This window comes from Mesoplodon densirostris, chromosome 1 (assembly GCF_025265405.1).
Source record: "Mesoplodon densirostris isolate mMesDen1 chromosome 1, mMesDen1 primary haplotype, whole genome shotgun sequence".
Taxonomy (NCBI): Eukaryota; Metazoa; Chordata; class Mammalia; order Artiodactyla; family Ziphiidae; genus Mesoplodon; species Mesoplodon densirostris.
The window spans coordinates 191,406,194-191,428,470 of record NC_082661.1 but is presented as its reverse complement, the minus strand read 5'-3'; the positions used below and the strand labels follow the sequence as shown (position 1 = coordinate 191,428,470).

The 22,277-nt window shown below is 37.0% G+C and overlaps 1 protein-coding gene across 3 annotated transcripts in view; it reads left to right on the top strand.

Annotated features, from left to right (window-relative positions):
• Window positions 1-22,277, top strand: part of CCNI (cyclin I) — a 32,295-nt gene extending 10,018 nt beyond the window's left edge. For 2 of the 3 annotated variants that reach the window (XM_060113606.1, XM_060113588.1), the window contains 5 exons: window positions 11,207-11,335; window positions 14,609-14,683; window positions 14,829-14,969; window positions 15,265-15,495; window positions 20,699-22,277. In XM_060113606.1, the coding sequence (XP_059969589.1) occupies window positions 11,207-11,335; window positions 14,609-14,683; window positions 14,829-14,969; window positions 15,265-15,495; window positions 20,699-21,142 (1,020 nt within the window). In that variant the 3' untranslated portion in view covers window positions 21,143-22,277. The remainder of the gene's footprint in view (window positions 1-11,206; window positions 11,336-14,608; window positions 14,684-14,828; window positions 14,970-15,264; window positions 15,496-20,698) is intronic. The other variant, XM_060113597.1, reaches the window with a different exon arrangement.

The window sequence follows — 22,277 nt, the reverse complement described above, 5'->3', positions numbered from 1 at the left end:
TTTCTTATTCCTACTGCTTCCTTCACCTAAACTCTACTTCAGGGTCATTCTCTCACAGTTTTCTTGTCATTTACATTATCCTATCTTGCAGTTTAGGACAGAGTGGTCATGCAAGAATATTACACACCTATCACTCCCCTTCTGTTTGATCCCCCAGCACTCTACACTTCCTGTATGATAGCACACAATATTATAATTCTCTGATGATTTGACCAAGTTCCATTGAGGCAGAGTTGTCATTTTTGTTTATTGGCATATAATAGGCTCACAGTAAACACTTGTTAAATGAATGTTGATTATCATTTCTTTATAATTCATCCAGGTTGGAGGAGTTCTTGTATATAATAATAGTATTTTCAGGTACACAGCAATTTTGTTACAAATTTGGGGGAAAAAAATTAAAGACTGGTTAAAGTGACATGTATTTTCAGATATTCTCAATTTATTTTGATGTACAGAGTGCTTTTGATATACAAAGGTAAACCTTGCCTCAAGCTGTTTATATAAAGATGATTTATTTCCATTAGAATTTTTAGAAGGAACCTTAAAGGCCATCTAATTATGTGGTTTTCAAATACAGGATCTTGAACCACTAGGCTACTAGAATCACCCAGGAGGCTTCTTACAGATTCCAGGCCCCTCCCAGACCTACATTGCTTGTGGTGGCAACTATGGAATTTGTATTTTAAAAAACTTCATAGTTTTATTGATGTGTGTTAGGTTTGGGAAACACTGATTTAGTCTAACCACAAAATTAAAAAATAAGTTCTGACATCTCGGATAAGTGATCCTCTACTTTGGATACTTTGTCCATTCCACCATAGAAAAGCTCTATCAATTATTGGAAAGTTTTTCCTGAATTGAACCTGAAAACTGCTTCTTTCTAGTGGCTACTTCCTGGTTCTACTTCTCTCCGCTGGAGCAGTACAGAAAATATTCATTTTATATTTTAAATGATAGCCCTTTATCTACTTACAGTCAGGTGTTAAGCTCGCAAAGTCATCTCTTCTCCTGGTTGAATATCCTTTGTTCTTTAACCATTTTTCATTTGACAAGATTGTGCCTCTCAGTTTTTCTTTCTCTATGTATGCTCTTTAATTTACTTTGTTTCTTAAATTGTGACATTTGAGTTGTGGTCATTAATGAGCAGTAAAGTGAAACTATTACCTCACTTTATGTTGGCTTGATAATTTCATTAATATAGCCCTAAATTAAAAAAATTTTTATGCTTTGGCAGCAGTGACATGTTGGCTTATACTGAACTTGTTTTTAAAACCTTGTTGTTTTTGTGTCTCTACTTTTAAGCAGAGTTTCCCTTATCCTAGGTGTACTTTAAAAAATTTTAACTTAGGTGCACTGTTTCATATTTATTCTTACTAAGTTTCAAATTGTTGATGCTGGCCCATTTTTCTGGCTTTAAAATTATGATTGTTATGTAATGTACTGACTTTGTCCTTTTTGTACCATCTGTAGACTTGGTAAACAAATAAATCTATTTTGCCCATAGGTTTTGTTTCTTTTCCTTAAGTAAACAGTTTCTTAAAGTATATGTATACGGATCATAAGTGTACAACTCTATAAATTTTCACAAAATAACACTGTGTAACCACCACATTACTAGCACCTCCTTGTGTCCTCTTATAGTTACTACCATCTATCCCCTCCCCACAAAGAAACCATTATCCTAATATCACAGATTAGTTTTTCCTTGTTTTGAATTATATTTATATATGGAATCATAAAGTGTGTACTGGCCTCCTTTGCTCAGAATTTTCTTTGGTGTAAGACGCATCCATACTTCATGTAGCCATAGTTAATTTAATTCTCATTTCCATGTATTATTCCATCATATGAATTCATTTATCCATTCTGCTGTTGATGGTCATTAGAGTCTTTTATTGTGCTTGTCTTTTGTTGAACATATGTGTACATTACTGTTGAGTATATTTCTAGGGGTAGAATTGGTAGAACCTAGAAAATGTGTATACTCAGGTTTAGCGGATACCACCAATTGTGTTACTTACCAAAGTTGTTATACTACTTTTACATCACATTTTTTTTTTTTTACCCCTTATAGCAGAGTATGAAGGTCCCAAGTTCCTCTGCATCTTTGCCAACCCTTGGTATTGTCTGTATTTTTCATTTTAGTTATCGTGGTGAGTGTTATAGTATCACATTGGGTTTTAATTTGCATTTCCTTGATAACTAATGAAATTCAGCAGCTTTTCATGTGCTTATTTGGCCGTTAGATATCCTTTCTTCGTTAAATGTCTGTTCAAATCTTTCACCTGTGTTCCATTGACTTCCTTTTTAAATTGTTAAGAGTTCTTTCTTTTGCAGGCTCTGTGTATTACACATATCTTCAGCTCTATTTGTGTTGACTTTTGATGAATAGAAGTTCTTAATTTTTAATGACCAAATTATCCAAAAAAAATTTTTGCTTAGTCCTTTTAAAGAAATGTTTGCCTAATTGACAAAGGATTAATCTCCAAAATACATAAGCAGCTCATGCAGCTCAATATCAAAAAAAAACAAACAACTGAATCCAAAAATGGGCAGAAGACCTAAATAGACATTTCTCCAAAGTAGACATACAGATTGCCAACAAACACATGAAAAGATGCTCAACATCACTAATCATTAGAGAAATGCAAATCAAAGCCACAATGAGGTATCACCTCACACCGGTAAGAATGGCCATCATCAAAAAATCTACAAACAATAAATGCTGGAGAGGGTGTGGAGAAAAGGGAACCCTCCTGCACTGTTGGTGGGAATGTAAGTTGATATAGCCACTGTGGAGAACAGTATGGAGCTTCCTTAAAAAACTAAAAATAGAACTACTGTATGACCCAGCAGTCCCACTACTGGGCATATACCCTGAGAAAACCATAATTCAAAAAGATACATGTATCACAGTGTTCATTGCAGCACTATTTACAATAGCCAGGACATAGAAGCAACCTAAATGTCCATCGACAGATGAATGGATAAAGGTGTGGCACATATATAAAGTGGAATATCCCTCAGCCATAAAAAGGAATGAAATTGAGTTATTTGTAATGAGGTGGATGGACCTAGAGTCTGTCATACAGAGTAAGTCAGAAAGAGAAAAACAAATACCGTATGCTAACGTACATACATGGAATCTAAAAAAGTGGTACTGATGAACCTAGTGGCAGGGCAGGAATAAAGATGCAGACTTAGAGAATGGACTTGAGGACCACAGGGGGAAGGGGAAGCTGGGACGAAATGAGAGAGTAGCATGACTATATACACTACCAAATGTAAAATAGATAGCTAGTGGGAAGCTGCTGCGTAGCACGGGGAGATCAGCTCGATGCTTTGTGACGACCTAGAGGTGTGGGATAGGAAGGGTGGGAGGGAGGCTCAAGAGGGAGGAGATATGGGGATATATGTCTACATATAGCTGATTCACTTTGTTGTACAAAAGAAATTAACACAACATTGTAAAGCAATTATACTCCAATAAAGATACTAAAAAAAAAGTTTGCCTAATCCAAGGTAATGAAGATAGGATTTTGTTTTTCCTTTTTGGTATAGTGTGAAGTAGGAGGAGTCAAGAATAATTTTTCTCCATATGGAAAACCAGTATCATTTATTAGACATTTTTTGCCACTGCCCTGCAATGTACTTTTTTTTTCTTTATTTGGCCGTGTCATGTCTTAGTTGTGGCACGTGGGATATTTGTTGCCGCTTACGGGATCCTTGTTGCGGCACGTGGGATCTTTTAGTTGCGGCATGGGGAATCTAGTTTCCTGACCAGGGATCGAACCTGGGCCCGCTGCATTGGGAGCGTGGAGTCTTAGCCACTGCACCACCAGGGAAGTCCCCCCGTGATATATACTTTTGTTTTTAATCAAGTGACTGCTGTATATGAGTAGATACATTTGTGGGTTAGTTTCTTGCCCCTTTTTTCATCATTGGTCTGTTTTCCTCTATTTAATACCACCCTGCCTTAGTTATTGTAGCATTATAATAAGCCTTTGGTGGCATAAACTTTGTTCTTTTTTTTAAGATTGTCTTGGCTATTTTAAGACCTTTGTTCTTCCATATGTATTTTTAAATATAGTTGTCAATTTTTGAAAAATAAAAAGAAATTGTGGGGTTTTGGTCTGTAGATTGATTTGGGGAAGAATTAACATGTTTATAATATGAGTCTTCTATTCCACGAACATAGAGTATTTCTCCATTTTTCTTTAAAGATGGTCTTCAGTTTCTTTTAACGTTTGGTGATTTAGGTTTATTCCTGGGTATGTGAGTCTTGTTGAGGCTATTACAAATGGTATTGTTTTAAATTTTTTATTTTTGTACATGCTTGCTTCTATATGCTGGTATATAGAAATAAAATAGATTTTTATATAGACCATACTAAATTAACTTACTAATAGTTTGCCAAGCCTTTAGGGTTTTCTGTGTATTATACTCAGTCATGTCAAATGTGAATAATCATGGTTTTATTTAGTTCTTTCCAGTCCTTATACTTTCTATATTTCTATATTTCTGTTTTACAGAATTAGCTAGGGTTTCCAGAACACTGCTGAAGTCTGAATTTGAGGAGAAAGTTTTCAGTATTTCACCATTAACTATAATATTTGCTATATATTTTTTAATCTTTATTAGATGAAGAAATTCCTTTCTCTGCCTTAGTGTGCTAAGAGATTTTTTTCATGAATAGGTGTTGAATTTTTATACATCATTGGATTTTGTTAATATTTTGGTTAGGCATTTTGCATCTGTGGTCATGGGTCAGATTGGTTTGTAATGCCTTTGTCAAGTTTTCATGGTAAAGTTATGCTGGCTTTGTAAAATGAGTTGGGAAGTGTTCCTGCTTTTTTTTTTTTTTTTTTTTTTTTTGTCAGTGCTCTCAGTTTGTTTAGATTAATATTATTTCTTAAATGTTGGAAGGTTTTACTGCAGAGCCACTGGGGCCTACAGATTTATTTGTGGGAAAGTATTTAATAATCAGTCCCGTTTCTTTGGTAAATACGAGGCTAATCAGGTCTTCATTTAAATCTTATCTCAGTTTTGATGAGCTGTGTTTTTCAAGGAATTTATTCATTTCATCTAAATTTTCAAATTATTTGTGTAAAACTACTCATATCCTCTTTTTAACATCTAAAGGGTCCATAGTGCTGTTCCCTTTTTCATTTCTTAGTTGATTTGTGCTTTTTCTTTCTTAATCACCCTTTCTAGAGGTCTGTCCGTCTTTCAGTTCTGTTGATTTTCCCTATTATACATTTGTCTTGTTTTTTTTTTTAGTTTTGCTCTTTTTTCGTTATTTTTGTCTACTTTCTTTATATAATTTGCTGTTCTTTACCTTGAGATAGATGCTTAAATAATTGGTTTTCCAGTTTTCTTCTTTTTTAATATATTCATTTAGAACTATAAATTTTCCTCAAAGCATAGCTGTCCACCCTTGCCTAGTTTGTTGTTAGGTCCCGTATTGGGTTCTTAATTTGAGTTGTTGTATTTTTCACTTCTAGGATTTCCCTTTTGGATTTTTTTATGGATTTCATTTCTCTCATGAAAATTGTCATCTGTCTTCCATCGTCTATTTACTTGTATATTAAGTCCTTTTCTGGTAACTCAAAGACAGATCTTTCTGTTGCCCCTTTTTTTCCTCTTGGTTTTTGATCACTTAGTTCTTTGTCTTGTCATGCCTGGCTTTTTTGTTTGTTTGTTTGTTTGTTTGTTTGCAGTACGCGGGCCTCTCACTGTTGTGGCCTCTCCCGTTGCGGAGCACAGGCTCCGGACACGCAGGCTCAGCAGCCATGGCTCACGGGCCCAGCCGCTTCGTGGCATGTGGGATCTTCCCGGACCGGGGCACGAACCCGTGTCCCCTGCATCGGCAGGCGGACTCTCAACCACTGCGCCACCAGGGAAGCCCATGCCTGGTTATTTTTGATTGGTTGCTGAACATTATGAAAAATTGTAGAGGCTCTAGATGCTATCTTTCTGCAGGATGGTTCAGTCTTCCCTCTGGTGGGCAAACTGAAGAGGAGGTTAATCACTTTAATCCACTGAGGGACTGTGCTGATTGGAGGCTGGGTCGCTGTTGGGTATGGCTTCATCATCTCTGGTTGCCCCCAACTCCTAGAGTGTAGCCAAGGATTCCAGCTGAGAGCTTGGAGTGTTTACTAGTGCCCCTTATTCCTGAAGGGTGCTAAACTCCTCCTGAACTCATTCTTGCTTTTCAAAGGCTTTCTGCTTAGCCTCTGAGATCCTTGTCCTTCCCAACTTCAGAATTTCATTCAGAAAATGAATTAAGAGGAAAGTCAGCTGAGTGTCACATTCAGATCTCTGACCCTCCCTCTTCCCACTAGGTTCTTGGCTCCTCAAGTCTCCAAATTTTGTCTCTTGCCTTGTAAGACTCCCAAAGCTCTGTTGGTTTCTTTGCTTATACTTTACACCCCTTGCCATACTCAAAGGATGGGCAGATGCCTGAAAGGGGAAGCTGTGCAGAGTGTTGACTCCTCTCTTATTGTTACCTCCTCTCCAGAATCTTGGCTCCTCAAGGCCTGGGTATCCTAGCAGTTTTCATGCCTTTCTGTTGCTGTTGTTAATAGCTTTTCTAGTTCTCAGCTAGAGTGTAGGTTTGCTGCTACCTACTCAGTCATAGGCAAAAGCAGTAAGGTAATTTTTTAAGAAGTGTTGAACTTAATAGTTGTGACAAGAGATGCTGTGGGAACACAGGAAGGTACTTAGCCTGACGTATCGGGAAAAGTATCTGGTGGGGACTGACCATTGAAATATCTCTTAAAGGATAAATAATAAGGCAGGGAAAAGAGAGGGAGTGTGTTCCAATCAGAGGGATCAGTATGAGCAAAGGAGCAGTGATGTAAGTAGCATTACAGGAACAAGGAAGAACATAAATACAAATACTGCTGTTACGAATTTTAAGGCAGAAAGTGATGAAAGGTGAGTGAGGCTGGAGAGGTAGGTCAAAGAGGGATTTGTATGCCATGCCTGGGGGGTTATACTTAATCTGTGAGGTAATGGTGAACCTTTTAGAGTTTAAAGCTGGGGAAGATTTGTGTTTTAATTATCAGAATAGCAGCACGTGGAATATAAAGCCCTGTGTTTTACCAGGTTGAATCAAACCATTATAAATTCTCTGTGGAATTAGTTGTTCAACCAATTTACTGAACTCTCTTAACCCTATTTGAGAAATCCATTTAAGAGGAAACAGATCCCTTGATCAGGGAATACTATCTGGGGTAGGCAGACCTCCTTCCTTCCCCCCCCCCCCCCCCCCCCCCGTCCCTCCCTCCCTGATGGGATTACTTATGCACAGAACTTAATTGTTTAAAGCTATTCTGATAATATTACTGTTCAGTGCAGGTTTGAATTGATTTGAAAAAGTGATCTTAGGATCAGTATCCCTTCACTTAAGAGTGAGTCTTCTCAAACCATTATCTTCTGTGGGGTGTTTTTGGTTATTGTTAGTTTTGGCTAGTGTTGATAATACTAGCTGTGCAACAATGCTTTCTTGGCTCTATTCTCAAAATTTTAATATAAGTTAAAGTCCAAAGATTGTCATGATCTCTTTCATAACTAATTGCATTATAACTGGTTTAAGATAATTATTTATATGTAATATTTTGTAAATTTGTTTTTTCTGGCATCACAGAGTACCAGGTATTTTTAGAGGAGGGAAAGGACAAAACTAATATTTAAGTGCCTTTTGCATTCTGTGTGTTTTACATAAGTTATATCATTTAGTTATAAATATGGTATGGAAATCTCTATTTAACTGTGTTCCCTTGTGTTACATACACACATACTTACAGAACATTATGTCCATCTTCTGTGGGACTGCTTGCAGTTATATGTTTGTGTTTTATATTTGTTTAATGTCAAACACCAGATAGTCACATTACATAATATAATCTGTTATTTAGGGATTTTTTTTCTCCTATATCTCTGACCTGAAGGTAGAATTAATGGTGTTTTTGTTCCTCATTGCTACTCTAGATCATTGTTCTTTCACCTCCCTAAAAGCGTCCCCAGTTTCATCAGATTGTATCACCATCTGCCTTTCCTTGTATGAATTTATTTCCTTGTAATTGAATTGTTCAGATGGCTTACTTAACATTACTTTTTTTTTTTGGCACTTTTAGATAAAAGCTCACCTTGGTGGAAATTTAATTTCTCTTGAATACTTAACTTTCTCCATCTAATAGTTTTGTGATTGCTTCACTTGGTTCCCAGGGACCCTTAGGGGCCCCTAGTCCAGCTCTTAAAGTAGCACCTCAGGGCTCTATGGAAAATGGAATATTGTAAAACCAATGACCATACTAAGAGCTGTCTGACCCAGGGTGTGTCTGCTTCCTCCCACCTTTGGAGAAGCCATAGAATCCAGATAGTATTTTGCTGCCTTTTTCAGACTCCTTTTGTGAGAGTGAGAATCCAACTCCTGGCTTTAATAGCATAACTCCAGTTTCCTCTTGTCAAGTTGGATAATAGTCTCTGCAGGACATACAGTTCCCTGCTACTCTATGTACCCCAAACCTGTCAAGCCCACAACCTCAGTCCCATGAACAAAAGAAACTTATTGTTTCTTTTTGATTCATTGAATTGTATCACTAGTTTCACAAGTTGTCAGAGTATCTGTTTGTAGCAGTCTTTTCCATCCATCTTGATTTTTATTTGCAAATCTGAGGAGCTTAACAGTAGGTTATTGCCTCCAGGTTGACATTGGTCCTATCCTTCAGAGTAAAGTTCACAGGTTTAAAATACTTGGTTCTTTTCCTTGCCTCACAAATGATCACCCCCATCCCCTCACTCTTAAGATACAAGTTAGTTACTGTCTCCTTCAAGAGCCTTTCACTCTACTCCCACACTGGACCAGGTGCCCTTCCAGTGTGGTCTGCTAGCACCCTGTGCATGCCTCTATTCTAATGCTTACCATATTTTATTGACATTTCCTGATTTTTTTCCCTCACCATGAGACTTTAAATTTTAAAGTTTAAAGAGGGAGTTCATTCTTTTCTTTTTTCCCCCTTGGCTACATTGGTTCTTTGTTGCTGCGCGCGGGCTTTCTTTAGTTGTGGCGCGCGGGCTTCTCATTGCAGTGGCTTCTCTTATTGCGGAGCATGGGCTCTACGCACGCGGGCTTCAGTAGTTGCAGCACACCTGCTAAGTAGTCGCGGCACGCAGGCTCTAGAGCACAGGCTCAGTAGTTGTGGCGCACAGGCTTAGTTGCTCCGCGGCATGTGGGATCTTCCTGGACCAGGGATCGGACCCACGTCCCCTGCGTTGGCAGGCAGATTCTTAACCACCGTGCCACCAGGGAAGTCCCAGAGTTCATTCTTCATTGTATTCCCATGACCTATCATATGATCGACACTTAATGTTCATTAATATGAACTCAGTTAAATGTCTTGATTGTCAGATGTTTTCAGATTATTGTTCATAGTCTTAACACCAGCTTGGTGGTGAGATGTAAATATAAGAGGTTGTAAACCATCTTTATCTTATTTTCTTCTCAGTATTTCTTGTGCAGTATTGTAGAATCAATCTTTATTTGACAAAAGGAATTGACCAGAAGGTGAATGTATGGCAGTTAAGCTTCTAAAATACCAGTTATAACTGAGTTTAGAGCTAAATATAAAAATTATGTGTGATTAGTTGGTTTGGCCAACACAGAAACACTTTATTTTGTTGTGTCAAAGCTGAAAACTGACAGAAAGAGGAGTTGGAATAAAATAAAAGAAACTAGCCAGTGCAATAGTAGAGATTATAATGATCATCAGGGTGTTTATTCTTTACAAAACTAAAGAAAGCCAAGAGGAAGGAGAGAAGAAATTCCAACTGAAATACCTGTTGGAGGAGATATATTGTCAAGATGTACAGCCCTTCATGCTTTAGTAGCTCTTGAGGCATCTTTCTGTGATATAGGAATTAATTTCATAAAGTTGACCCTGAATGATCAGGAAAAAGGTTTAAGCTGTGGTCTCTGTACTTTCTGAGGAATGAGATAAGTATTATATTTATTTTTAAAGAGATTTCTATCCAAAATGGTTATGATGATAAATCCTGCAGTGCTTAGATTAAACCTTAACTTGTCTGGAACTCTCAACTTATTGAAAATAGTCTTTTCCACTAATCACAGAGTTATTTCTGTACTTTGTTGTGTTTACCTGGCAGAAGTAGTACTTACATAGATGTATTTTATTTATTAGTAGTAGATTAAGTATTACTAGGTTTGTTTTGTTTTTTATGGTGCTTACAAAGAGTAAATCGTTAAATACTGCTTTAAAGTGTGTACCTTTTAAAAATTAAGCCTATATCCAGCAGTTAAAAATAATATGTTGGAAGATTAAAACACCTATAATGTTTAGTGTTTGTGCAGTGATCTTTGTAATGATAAGTTGGTTCAGGTTAATTTCCCCTTCAGTATTCTTTCATCATCTTTAAATGTGTAATTTGTCTCTTATTCCTGATATTTTTCATTTATTCCTCTTGACTTTAGTTTTGTTTTTAATGGACTATCATTCTGTTATCATGGTCCATTTGTGTTTCCTAAAATAGTTTAATGGCTATTTGCTGCCTTAGAAAGAAATTCAGTATATTTTCTTTTTTTTTTTTTTTTTTTTTTTTCTTTTTGCGGTATGCGGGCCTCTCACTGTTGTGGCCTCCCCCGTTGCGGAGCACAGGCTCCGGACGCGCAGGCTCAGCGGCCATGGCTCACGGGCCCAGCCGCTCCGCGGCATATGGGATCCTCCCAGACCGGGGCACGAACCCGTATCCCCTGCATCGGCAGGCGGACTCTCAACCACTTGCGCCACCAGGGAGGCCCCCTAGTATATTTTCTTATTCTCAAGAATTAAGAAAACTTACTTCCAAAATTACTGTCAGTTGATATTAGTGTTACCTAAACTTTAAAATCTCAATTTAATTAAAGTATAGATATATAGTGAGATGACACTGTGAAAATTTTATTTAATAAATAAGAGAATATTGGATATTGATATTAAATGCTATAACTAGTACATAAGGTTTTATCTTCATTTATCTCAAGTTTGATAGATTTTGAATAAACTTAAAAACATTTTTTAACGTATAAACACATATTCCATAGCATTTGCTAACCTTTTATAAACAAGAATTACAAACATATCCTTGATGATAACTTGAAACTTTACTTGTTCTCTTTTATTTTTTAATTGTTCCCTTATAGAATGTTTCTCCATCCCAGAGAGATGAAGTGATTCAGTGGCTGGCCAAACTCAAGTACCAATTCAACCTTTACCCAGAAACATTTGCTCTGGCTAGCAGTCTTTTGGACAGGTTCTTAGCTACTGTAAAGGTAAATATTTTAGAATACACTTACATACAACTTCTTTTTTGAGGGTTTATATGCTACACCAGGGACTATTAGTAAAACATTCTACAAAGTGGGAAGGAGTGGAAAACCTTCCTAAAGATTATATATATACTTATAAGCTATTGCTTTAAGTTTTCGGAAATGTTTCTAATTATATTCTGTAGTTTTCTTTTGGCTACAAGTATTCGTAACTTATACTTAACCTATGAAAGTTTTGATCTCTTGATTTTAATACAAACCATATAGCATTGGCAAAATGTTCAGTCATCTTTTTAACACATTGAGTACTAGTTGTGAACAGTGAATCAGACTAGAAAAGTATAAGCCTATTGCATATTTTTCTCTGTCACTACTTATTTATTGAATCCCTTTTGTGTAGTTTTCTGAACAATATATAAATACTTTCTAGAGGAGTATAACAAGATGAACTGAACTGTCATAAAATAACTTCGTTGTATTTTTGTTAAATGGCAGCATTACAGGTAAGTTTTACGTTGTCCCTATTGCTATAATATATTGTTGGTTATAGTATGTGAAATCAGTCATAGTAGGCCCACAACAGATTTAAAGCATAAAGTCAGCATTTATTCAATAGCAAGGCATGAAAAGCAATTCAGTTGTTATTTGTATACCTAGGAATATGTAGCTGCAGGAATGATGTATTCAGTGCTGAGGGTACCATATTCTTTGTTATTAGGTATAAAAAAATAGAAGCCAAAGAATTACGGAGTGGAAGAATTTGGATGGCCACTCAAGTTACCTTTCTATGTTTCAAACTCCTACTTTTGAGAGTAAAGAAACTTAAATTATAATGATACTAATTGCCTGAAGTCTGGGTTATGTGAGATGCCTACATTTATCTCAGCATCAAGTCCCCCTCCCTTCTCCCTAGTCCCCTACTATAGCTAATCTCCCTTTCACAGAGAAAGATGCGTCTGAGGTTAGTGTCGTTTCTTGGGTTGTATATTCCTCAAAAATTTTAATGGACTTGTTGTAGCTTCTATCATAGAGAAGATTTTTACTGGCCTTATTATTAAACATTTTAAACAGATTTAGGGGAAGTTTCTGGAACAATCAGAATTTTGCCAAGTAAAATATCATTTCTTTCATACTGCTTATTTAATGGGTCCTATCATGCTACTAGCATCAGATACTTAGATATGGTTAATCTGTATTGAAACAATTCATCTAAAATGTATTCATAGTTTAAAGGTGCTTAAAGCAGACTATTAAAGGGCTACAACAGTGAATGGAACCTCAATCCCAGCTGTGCAGAAGAAGGTACTATGAAATTCTTTAAAAATAATAGACCTCGAGCCCTATCCCAGACTTATTGAATCTGAATCTCTAGTAGGTGAGATCTGGACATCTGTATTTAAATAAACAAAAACAAACTACACAGATGATTCTGGTATACATACAGGATTGAGAACTACTGTTTGTTTAAAAAACACACACCCATATATTTGCTGTTGGGATTCTTTTCAGTACTAAATTTATTATTGGTGCCCTTGATCTGGGGGTTGCATTTCCTACCCAAAGTTGTTAACTGTTGGACTCTTTTCTTTGTAATGAACTCTGATTACCTCAGGGATATGGTTTTGATATGTTGTATACATGGGAACCTGGAAAACTGTCTTAGCAACAAGATCTGACTTCACTTTCTGTATCACTTGTGTGGTGTCCATTAACCTCTGAGACTGTTTTCTCATCTGTAAAAGAAAATATATTTATGTCAGTGCTTTCTAAACAGTAATATTCTGATTAATATTAATGATTATTTAAAAACATTGATAGTATTGAACTAGCTTTTATTTCTCATATGGGCAGAGAATTGGAAGATTCCTAGACAGTCTGCCACTTACACCAAGGCACAATGGTCACTGGTTGGCATGTTTATTAAAAAATTAATCAAGGCCATACTCTGGTCATCAGAAGCCTTCCCCAAGGCTTCATGGGAATGTAATATTTAGGTATAAAATAAATGTTGCAACAGGTTTTCTTTGTGTTATATAACTTATCTCTGTGTCATTCAATATAATTGGACTAAATTATCATGATTATTTATTTGGCTGCACCGAGTGGCTGCGGGATCTTAGTACCCCGACCAGGGATTGAACCCAGGCCATGACAGTGAAAGCACCAAATCCTAACCATTGGACCGCCAGGGAAATCCCTGTCCTGATTATTTAAAATTGGATTCTGATGCTGGGTTGGCAAACCCTTATTTTACCAATGACGTAGAAAGTGTGCCTACTTATTATAGATAAGGAAAATGGCAAATTCAAGCCCTCCTATGGGTGCCAAACCCAAGAAAGGTTTTTTCCCCACTAATTTGGTTATGTATATATTTAGGAGCCTTTCATTCTTATCATGGATCTTGAATATATATTTTTTGGGTGAACATTTAATTAGAAAATTTCATCTGCTAGCATCCTATAATTTTTTAAAGCATGTGAAATATATTAATAGCTTTCATTTTATTTTCCCTTTCTCTTTAATTCCCCTAACACCTAGTATGTTAATCTAACTGATATAACAGGCAAAGAGAATAAAACTAGCTTAAAAAATACACAAATATATTTTTAATTTGGGGAATTTTATTAAATAAAAAAATATCTTCTAAAATCAAGCTCATCTCTGCTGGATAGAAATTAACTTTGGCTAACTAGCATTGGTTGAACTTCCAACAATGGAATGGTTTTAGTATTTCATAGAGTATAATAAGGCTGAGGTTATGAAGTTAAAAGTTAGCTCTGATCTTAGAAAGCAGTGGGTAGGGGGGCTTCCCTGGTGGCGCAGTGGTTGAGAATCTGCCTGCCAATGCAGGGGACACGGGTTTGAGCCCTGGTCTGGGAAGACCCCACATGCCCCGGAGCAACTGGGCCCGTGAGCCACAATTACTGAGCCTGTGCGTCTGGAGCCTGTGCTCCGCAACAAGAGAGGCCATGATAGTGAGAGGCCCACGCACTGCGATGAAGAGTGGCCCCCGCTTGCCACAACTAGAGAAAGCCCTTGCACAGAAACAAAGACCCAACACAGCCATAAATAAATAGATAGATAGATAGATAGATAGATAGATAGATAGATAGATGCGTAGGAATCAGATTAATTGAATTCCATAGAATTGTGTGCAATAAATAAATAAAACAATGCGTAGGAATCAGATTAATTGAATTCCATAGAATTGTGAATTTTAACTCTTAAGTTTTTGAAGAATCACTGAAGTTGCTTTTTCTCTCTTCCCCATTTTAGGCCCACCCAAAATACCTGAGTTGTATTGCAATCAGCTGTTTTTTCCTAGCTGCCAAGACTGTTGAGGAAGATGAGGTAAATATTTTCCTTAAAAGATTAGTCATGTCTCTTTTTTGAAATTATCCTTTTATTGTTTTCTGTTTACCAAAACAAAAACTGAAAAATGAGTTTATTTTTTTCTGTCCTGTCCTCCTGCCCCATCCCCCTTTGCTTTGGATAGAGAATACCAGTACTGAAGGTGTTAGCAAGAGATAGTTTCTGTGGATGTTCTTCATCTGAAATTCTGAGGATGGAGAGAATTATTCTGGATAAGTTGAATTGGGATCTTCACACAGCCACACCATTGGATTTTCTTCACATTGTAAATATACCTGAAATCTTTTAGTTTCTTATTTGAATGTGTAGTCCTATTTCAGTAACTTGAAAAGTAGATTGCCCACTCATTTTTTTTGTTGTTGTTCTGATTTTTAGGAAAAGGAAAATTATTGCAATTAGCCAAGGAAAAATGAGAAATTGGGGTATATGTCAAATCATTGAAGCTAGAATTGCAAACTTAGAAATTGAGTAATACCTGAGGTTACATCAGTTTCTGTATATAGCTTTTCTAGACATTTGAGTAAAACTAGAATGATGTTCTTGTGATTTTATTTTTTTAGTTCCATGCCATTGCAGTGTCAACTAGGCCTCAGTTACTTTTTAGTTTGCCCAAACTGAGCCCATCTCAACATTTGGCAGTCCTTACCAAGCAATTACTTCACTGTATGGCCTGCAGCCAACTTCTGCAATTCAAAGGATCCATGCTTGCCCTGGCCATGGTTAGTTTGGAAATGGAGAAACTCATTCCTGATTGGCTTCCTCTTACAATTGAACTGCTTCAGAAAGCACAGGTAGGTGTCAGTCTAATTAAATAGTGTTCATTTAAAAATTTTTCTCCTATTGGGATACATAGGGTTAGCAGATAGTTATAAAACTAAGAGACATTTTAATCTTGTAATGGCAACTCGTTTTTAAGAGTAGAGAAGAGTATAGTTTTACACACTTTAAATTTATGTGTTAGATGTCTTTTTCCTTTTTTAAAGCTTAGATAGTATTTTCTTGATTCTTTTCATCCCTTCTAGATTACTTTAAAAGTTAGTAAGATTCTTGATAATATATTCTCCATTAGTTTTGTATGAAGAACATTCCTAGCTATATTTGTAGGTTTCATTATAGTACTTCTGACTTACTTATTTTATAAAAGTCAAGAACATAAATTGCAAGAAGTTACTTTTTTAGACAAGCACATAATTTATTGTTGGCTAGAGAGGGAAGTATTTGGCAAATAGAAACTATATTCCTGAAGTTCCAGGACTTTCTGAAGTTCTGGTAGTTCTCACTCTTGCTTCAGATTGTTTAATAACTTATATCTTCAAATTGATACAAAATGTTAGCAGTCAGTTAAATTTTTATCAACTGTCTATATAAAAAGTGAAAGTTTAGTGGAGAAAATTCTCATTCAAATGAAAAATTAGTAATGGTGCTGTGTGTTAGCAGCAACTTGGAGAGAATCCTCATTGCTTCTATTCATGTCACCAAATAGAACCTACAAGTTTAGATCTGCTGCAAACCATACTCGGCCAACTGAGTCCATAAAAGACTTATGAACCTACTTTCCCTTTAAATATATATGTCCCTATTTATTCTCATTTGGCAGTAGTTATTCTGATTTGTTTCATTGAATGTTATTTAGAGTCATGTCACACAGAAAGGACAGGCTTCGAAGCATAAATAGTAAGAATGTAAATAGCATGTATATTCTGTAGCTTTGAGGGCTTGTTCTCTACTGAAGAACACTAGAGAATCTGCTTATTCTCTTTTATAAGTCTTCTGGTGCTAGAAGAAAGTGTTCACTGAAACTGTTTTCCCCAAGTATTATTATAAGCTTGGAATTTGAAGGAACCTTCTTAGAAATCATATCATTCAACTCCTTTATTTTATAGCTGCAGTCCAGGGAACTTGGGACTTTCTCAGAGACACACAGAACTTAGTATTAGTAGCAAAGAAAACTAAAAAATACCCCAGTGCTTTTTCCATACCACAGAAACGTTGAAGATTCTAGTCCAGTGGTTTTAAGAGTTTCCTTTAGAACTGGAACCCTTCCCTCACCCCCAACAAAATCTTCTACACACACAATCCCAAAATCCTAAGTAGTAAAGTATTACTTTGTAATGTGTGTTTGGGGCACAGGCCTATCAAATGCAGTCCTATTCAACATGGCCTCTTCCCTTTCATAAGCTATTTGGACATAGTTTGAAAACCACTGTTCCTTTCTCTTGTATATGTATATAGTTATATTCCACAGACATTTATTGAGAAATCTATGATCAAGGCATTGGGGATACAGTGATTCTAAAAAGTCTCTGCTTCATGTAGTAAAGTTATAATGAGGAAGAACAATTTAAAACAAGTAAGGTCACAGAACTTCAGAGATTTTGAGACTTGATTTTAGCAATTCTTTGAAACCCTCGTGACCCAAATCTGAGTGGCTCCTTACTCTTTAAGACTCAGTTGTCTTTGCTAAGTTCACCTGTGTTCATGTAGGAACACCAAGTCTAATATCTTTGTAATAAGACCATGACAAGGCCATAGTAATATCAGATGTTTCTTCTGGATTTCTGGTTCTAGTTTAGGAAATTCTTGCATCAGATGGTAAGGTCATGCTGGAATTACTTCTGACATGTTTCCCAGGGTCCTGGTTTGAGAGGACTGCTTAATGGTCCATCATAGACATCTCATGCTGTGAGGGGGCCCACTATGACCAACTCTGCCTATGTTCCCTCTGGACTTCAGACGAAGTACAGTGAGTGTTCCCTGGTTTGAAAGGCAAGCTTCCTCTTGTCCCTCCCTGTCCCCTCACTCCCCACTCCACCGCCCCCATCACCACCCCTCTTATCTCTTTTGCTACCTGTTGTTGATCATCATTCTGGGATAGCTAACCCTCGCTTTCCTCTTACCCCTTCTCTCATTGCTCTGCTTCTGTGGTTATACTCATGTTCTCCTCTTTCTGACTGATGTGGTCCACCTTGATTATCTCAGGATGTTAAATCTACCCAGATAAGTGTGGTGGTCTTCCTAGTCCCTAGTCAGCCACTAGTCAAAGTAGATGTTTCTGCTGTGGTGTAGTTTAAAATTAGAGTATGGAGTTAAGGAAGCAGACCTTCCCCACCAGGGTCTTCTAGTTCTTCTTAAAGGTGCTTAAAGTCAGACTACTTACCGCACTGCATGGTATTTTCAGTGCTTTATGCTGTCCATTGAACCTTATGGGTCCATCTGGACCAATTACATCATACTGTTCTGATCCCCTCTTCCCATCAGTAACCTACTTGGATGTCTGCTCTGTAAACTTTCAATGCTATTTACCCTACCTCCTTGGTGAGCTATATTATAGTTCTGTTTGTTGTTGCAGGGGATGCTTTAAAATGGTTACCATGTTTGAATTTGGGGAGATAGTTAAATGTTCTCTTGACACTCTGCAGTCAGAACAAGTTCGTTTTAAATCTTTTTATAACAATTTCATTAGAGGACTAGTCTGGTGTCTAAAGTTGCAGTAATTCCAGTATATGTGCTTATTTTGTTTCCTCCACTGTATCTCAATGAGGACCATATTATTTTTTTTCTTAGAACAAATTTAGGTTGTAGTAGATTAGAAGAAATTTATTTTGATGCATTATTTTAGACAAAGGACTTAACTTGGGTGGAAGTAGAGTTCATTAGGTGGTATTGGTTTGCATAATCTTCATTGTCTTTCCAGCCCCATTTTCTGCCAGTCCTCACCTATAAATAGAACTCCCTATTTACCTACTATTTTCACAGAGGAAGTTTATAGTGACATAAATAGTCTTCCTTTCACTTGAAATACATGTCGTTTTTCAGGATTCTTCTGTGATACTATGCCCAGTGATCAAGGCATTAGAATATTTTGATATTTTTACTTTTCTAGGCCATTAAGTATCATTCATTTGTTAAAGAACAGTTCATTAAACCTAGGTACTTATAATAATTTTTACCCTGTAGCCTTCTTTTCACTTCCCAATTCCTGTCTTTTTTTCTGTTACCTCTCTTTTGTAGGCTTTTTGAAGAAGCGTGGTACCTGGCCTAGAATACCAGTTGCCCTAAAGAACTTTGAAGCCCCATCCCTATCCTGTGTGCTTTGTTCCATTGTTTTTAAGAGAGGAAAAGAAATTCTAATACTAGTTAATAATATCTTACCTGTTTGTTAGGGTTATCTAGTGCCTTTCAAACTAGGGGAAAAAAATTAGTGAACAAAATAGTAGATATTAAAAATGGTCATTTTCGGGTATAGTTTCTGACAACTTCAGACATTTTTACCTTTGTACTACGTCATGACTAACACCAGCCTTTCGTCTTCCTTTCTACTGATACTTTCCTGGGTGACAAGTAATAAGTATTATTTAGAGATAAAAATAATTTTGTCACCAAATATGTTCTTGCAGAGCATGTTATTTTCCTTATTTTCTCTGTGGTATTGCAAAGTCATGCTGTGTGCTACAGGTTTTATAGGTATGAATAAGAATTGATTATAAAAAGAATATATAAGACTGGAAAGTGATCCCCAATAGTTAAATAGTCAAGATAGGCTTCCTGGAGGTGGCATCAGTTAGCCAGACCTGGAAGGAATACGTAATACAGTTTCAACATGTAGAAACAGGATGAGCAAGGGTAAAGTAAGAAAGGGCAAGATTTGTGCAGAGTAGAGAGCAGGGCTGTTTGGCAGGAATGTAGAGCACAAATTGGGATATGGTAGGTGGAAATAAGGCTGGAAAAGGGTGGGTCAGATTGTGAAGAGCCTTCTTAATACCAAGCTAAAGAGGTTAGATTATTTCCGACAGGCACTTGGGGTGCCGCTAAAGAAATTTGAATAGGGAGAAATATATGTTGCTAGAGGAATTCTGACTAGAGCTATAATTGCAGGGAAAGTAAGGCAAAGAGCAACTAATTGGACTCTATCACAAGTAAGATTTTGAAGGCCTTCCAGGTACAGTTATTGGTGCTAGAAACTTAGGGAATAAAAATGAACATGAGGGCCTCCCTGGTGGCGCAGTGGTTGAGAGTCCACCTGCCGATGCAGGGGATGCGGGTTTGTGCCCCGGTCCGGGAAGATCCCACATGCCGTGGAGCCTGTGCTCCGCAACGGGAGAGGCCACGACAGTGAGAAGCCCACGTACTGAAAAAAAAAAAAAAAAAAAAAAAAAAAAAACAGAACATGATACAGTGCCTACCTCTTCGGATCTTGTAGTCTATAGTAGAAAAGCATAAATGGTTAAATAGATTATTCTAATACAGTGTGGTAAGTATGATGACAGGTTGATACAAAAACAGATGACCCTGAAATTTGGGTTTGTCGGCGGGTTAAGGGGAGTCAAGGGGGTGGCTTCCAAAAGGACTGATACCTGAATTATCCTGAAGGATAAGAAGGAATTAGTGAAACTCCCAAATTAAAAACATTAGCAAGAACGTTTTTTCTTATTGTTGTCAATTCTGCTGTTTTCTACAAAAATATAACTTGTCAAAGGTTCCCATTTACTGTTTTAAAAACAAAATAATACTTAAGTTGTTCAAAATTCTTAGCCAGCCTTTCCCCACCCCTTATTTAAATTTTTTCTTGCCTCTGTCTGATTCTTTAAATGCTTAATGGATTTTATGTTTATCTATACCTTGGTCTTCACTAAGGAGGTTGGAAGAGGCAAAGAGGGTAGGGTGAAAGGCCTTCTAGACAGGGGAACAAAAGCATATGTTAGAATATATAGCAGTGAACGAAAAAGAATAATTTCAGCTTTCATGAAGATGTACAGCATACAATTGCAAATAAAGAATTCAAGTTCCAAAGAAGTTTGTAATACAAATACAGATTTGGACACAATTTCTAAAAATGATAGGTAGGCTGGAGTAGACAAGTTTGGGGTAAAAGATGTGGGGAAAGAAATCCTGGGGGGCAGAGAGGGCACGGGGAGAAAAACTGGCCAGCAAAGACGACAGACAGAGCGGCCTGTATTAATTATCCACTTTGTGTTTTCTTTCCCCCGGGCTCAGATGGATAGCTCCCAGCTGATCCACTGTCGGGAGCTTGTGGCACATCACCTTTCTACTCTGCAGTCTTCTCTGCCTCTAAATTCCGTTTATGTCTACCGTCCCCTCAAGCACACCCTGGTGACCTGTGACAAAGGAGTGTTCAGATTACATCCCTCCTCTGCCCCAGGCCCAGATTTCTCCAAGGACAACAGCAAACCAGAAGTGCCAGTCAGAGGTACAGCAGCCTTCTACCATCAGCTCCCAGCTGCCAATGGGTGCAAGCATACCTCTGCTAAACGCAAAGTAGAGGAAATGGAAGTGGACGACTTCTATGATGGGATCAAACGGCTCTATAATGAAGATAATGCTTCAGAAAATGTGGGTTCTGTGTGTGGCACTGATTTATCAAGGCAAGAGGGACATACTTCCCCTTGTCCACCTTTGCAGCCTGTTTCTGTCATGTAGCTCCAGGTGTTACCTTCTAGTGCAAACTAAGGTAGACTACTGTGGGAATGGGAACATGGAAAACAGGATAGGCTGTATAAAGGTATATACCTTACCAGGCTGATTCGAAATGAGCCAGAAAAAAAAAAAAAAAAAAACCTGTTGACTTGTATGGCTAATTATAATTCAACATTATTTAAGCACTTAAAGACCAAAAAAAGTGTAAAATTCAAGATCAAAAAATTTTTAAGTAAAAAATTTCTTTGTAGTGTTTGTCAGTTCCACCCTTTTCTCTGCTAAAATGTAATGTAGATTACCCTGTGTCAGAAATTCACGTTCAGTGTTTTTTTTTTAAGTTCCAGAATTCCTAGCTAGCAAACCTTGTTCCAGAATCCTGATTTAATTTTCCTCTTGCTTTTGCTTGCTGCTTCTTTGAATACTAAATGAATTTTATGCATGTTGACCTATAGCCTGACTTCCACTGATGAGGAAACCCTGAAAATTTATTTTTAGCAATTTAGTGAGCAAATTATTTCAGTGACAGCCATGTTTAATCCATGATTCAAATTCAACTTAATCTGAAAAAGGTACTTCAAAATTGCCTATGAATCAGAGTTGGTAACAGAAAAAGAACTCCCATTACCATGTTGATTTTTGTTTGTCTCCTTTCAGTTTCTAGAGTTTGGAAACAAAATTAATATTTTCATTTTTATCTTTAAATTGAAGCTTAAAAGTGGCATGTGATTAGGACACTCTTAAGATTTGTTGGAAGCATTTTTGACATTTGTATAATAGAATTTGTGATAAAGTTAATATATCCAGGTGCTCACCAAAGAAACATGTAACAACTAAAATTAGATTTTAAACAAACTGTTCAGTTGACTCATTTATAATCAGTAGGAGAGACTGTCTAGATGTTGGGGCAGCTCTATGATTTGGGTCTGTAACATGTAATAACTGAATTCAGTACCCTAGTTTTATGTTAAGCTATTAGGATTTTCTTGATAAAAGTTAATCCCCCTGCCTCCCCAGCCTACCTGTATTTCTCTTCATGACTTCTGGGTCCTGAGCTCCCTGTGCAGCCTGAAGAAGGTACTGCAGTCAGAACCATGTACTGATGATAAAAGCCTCTGGTAGCAATAAAAGTTGTCCTTAA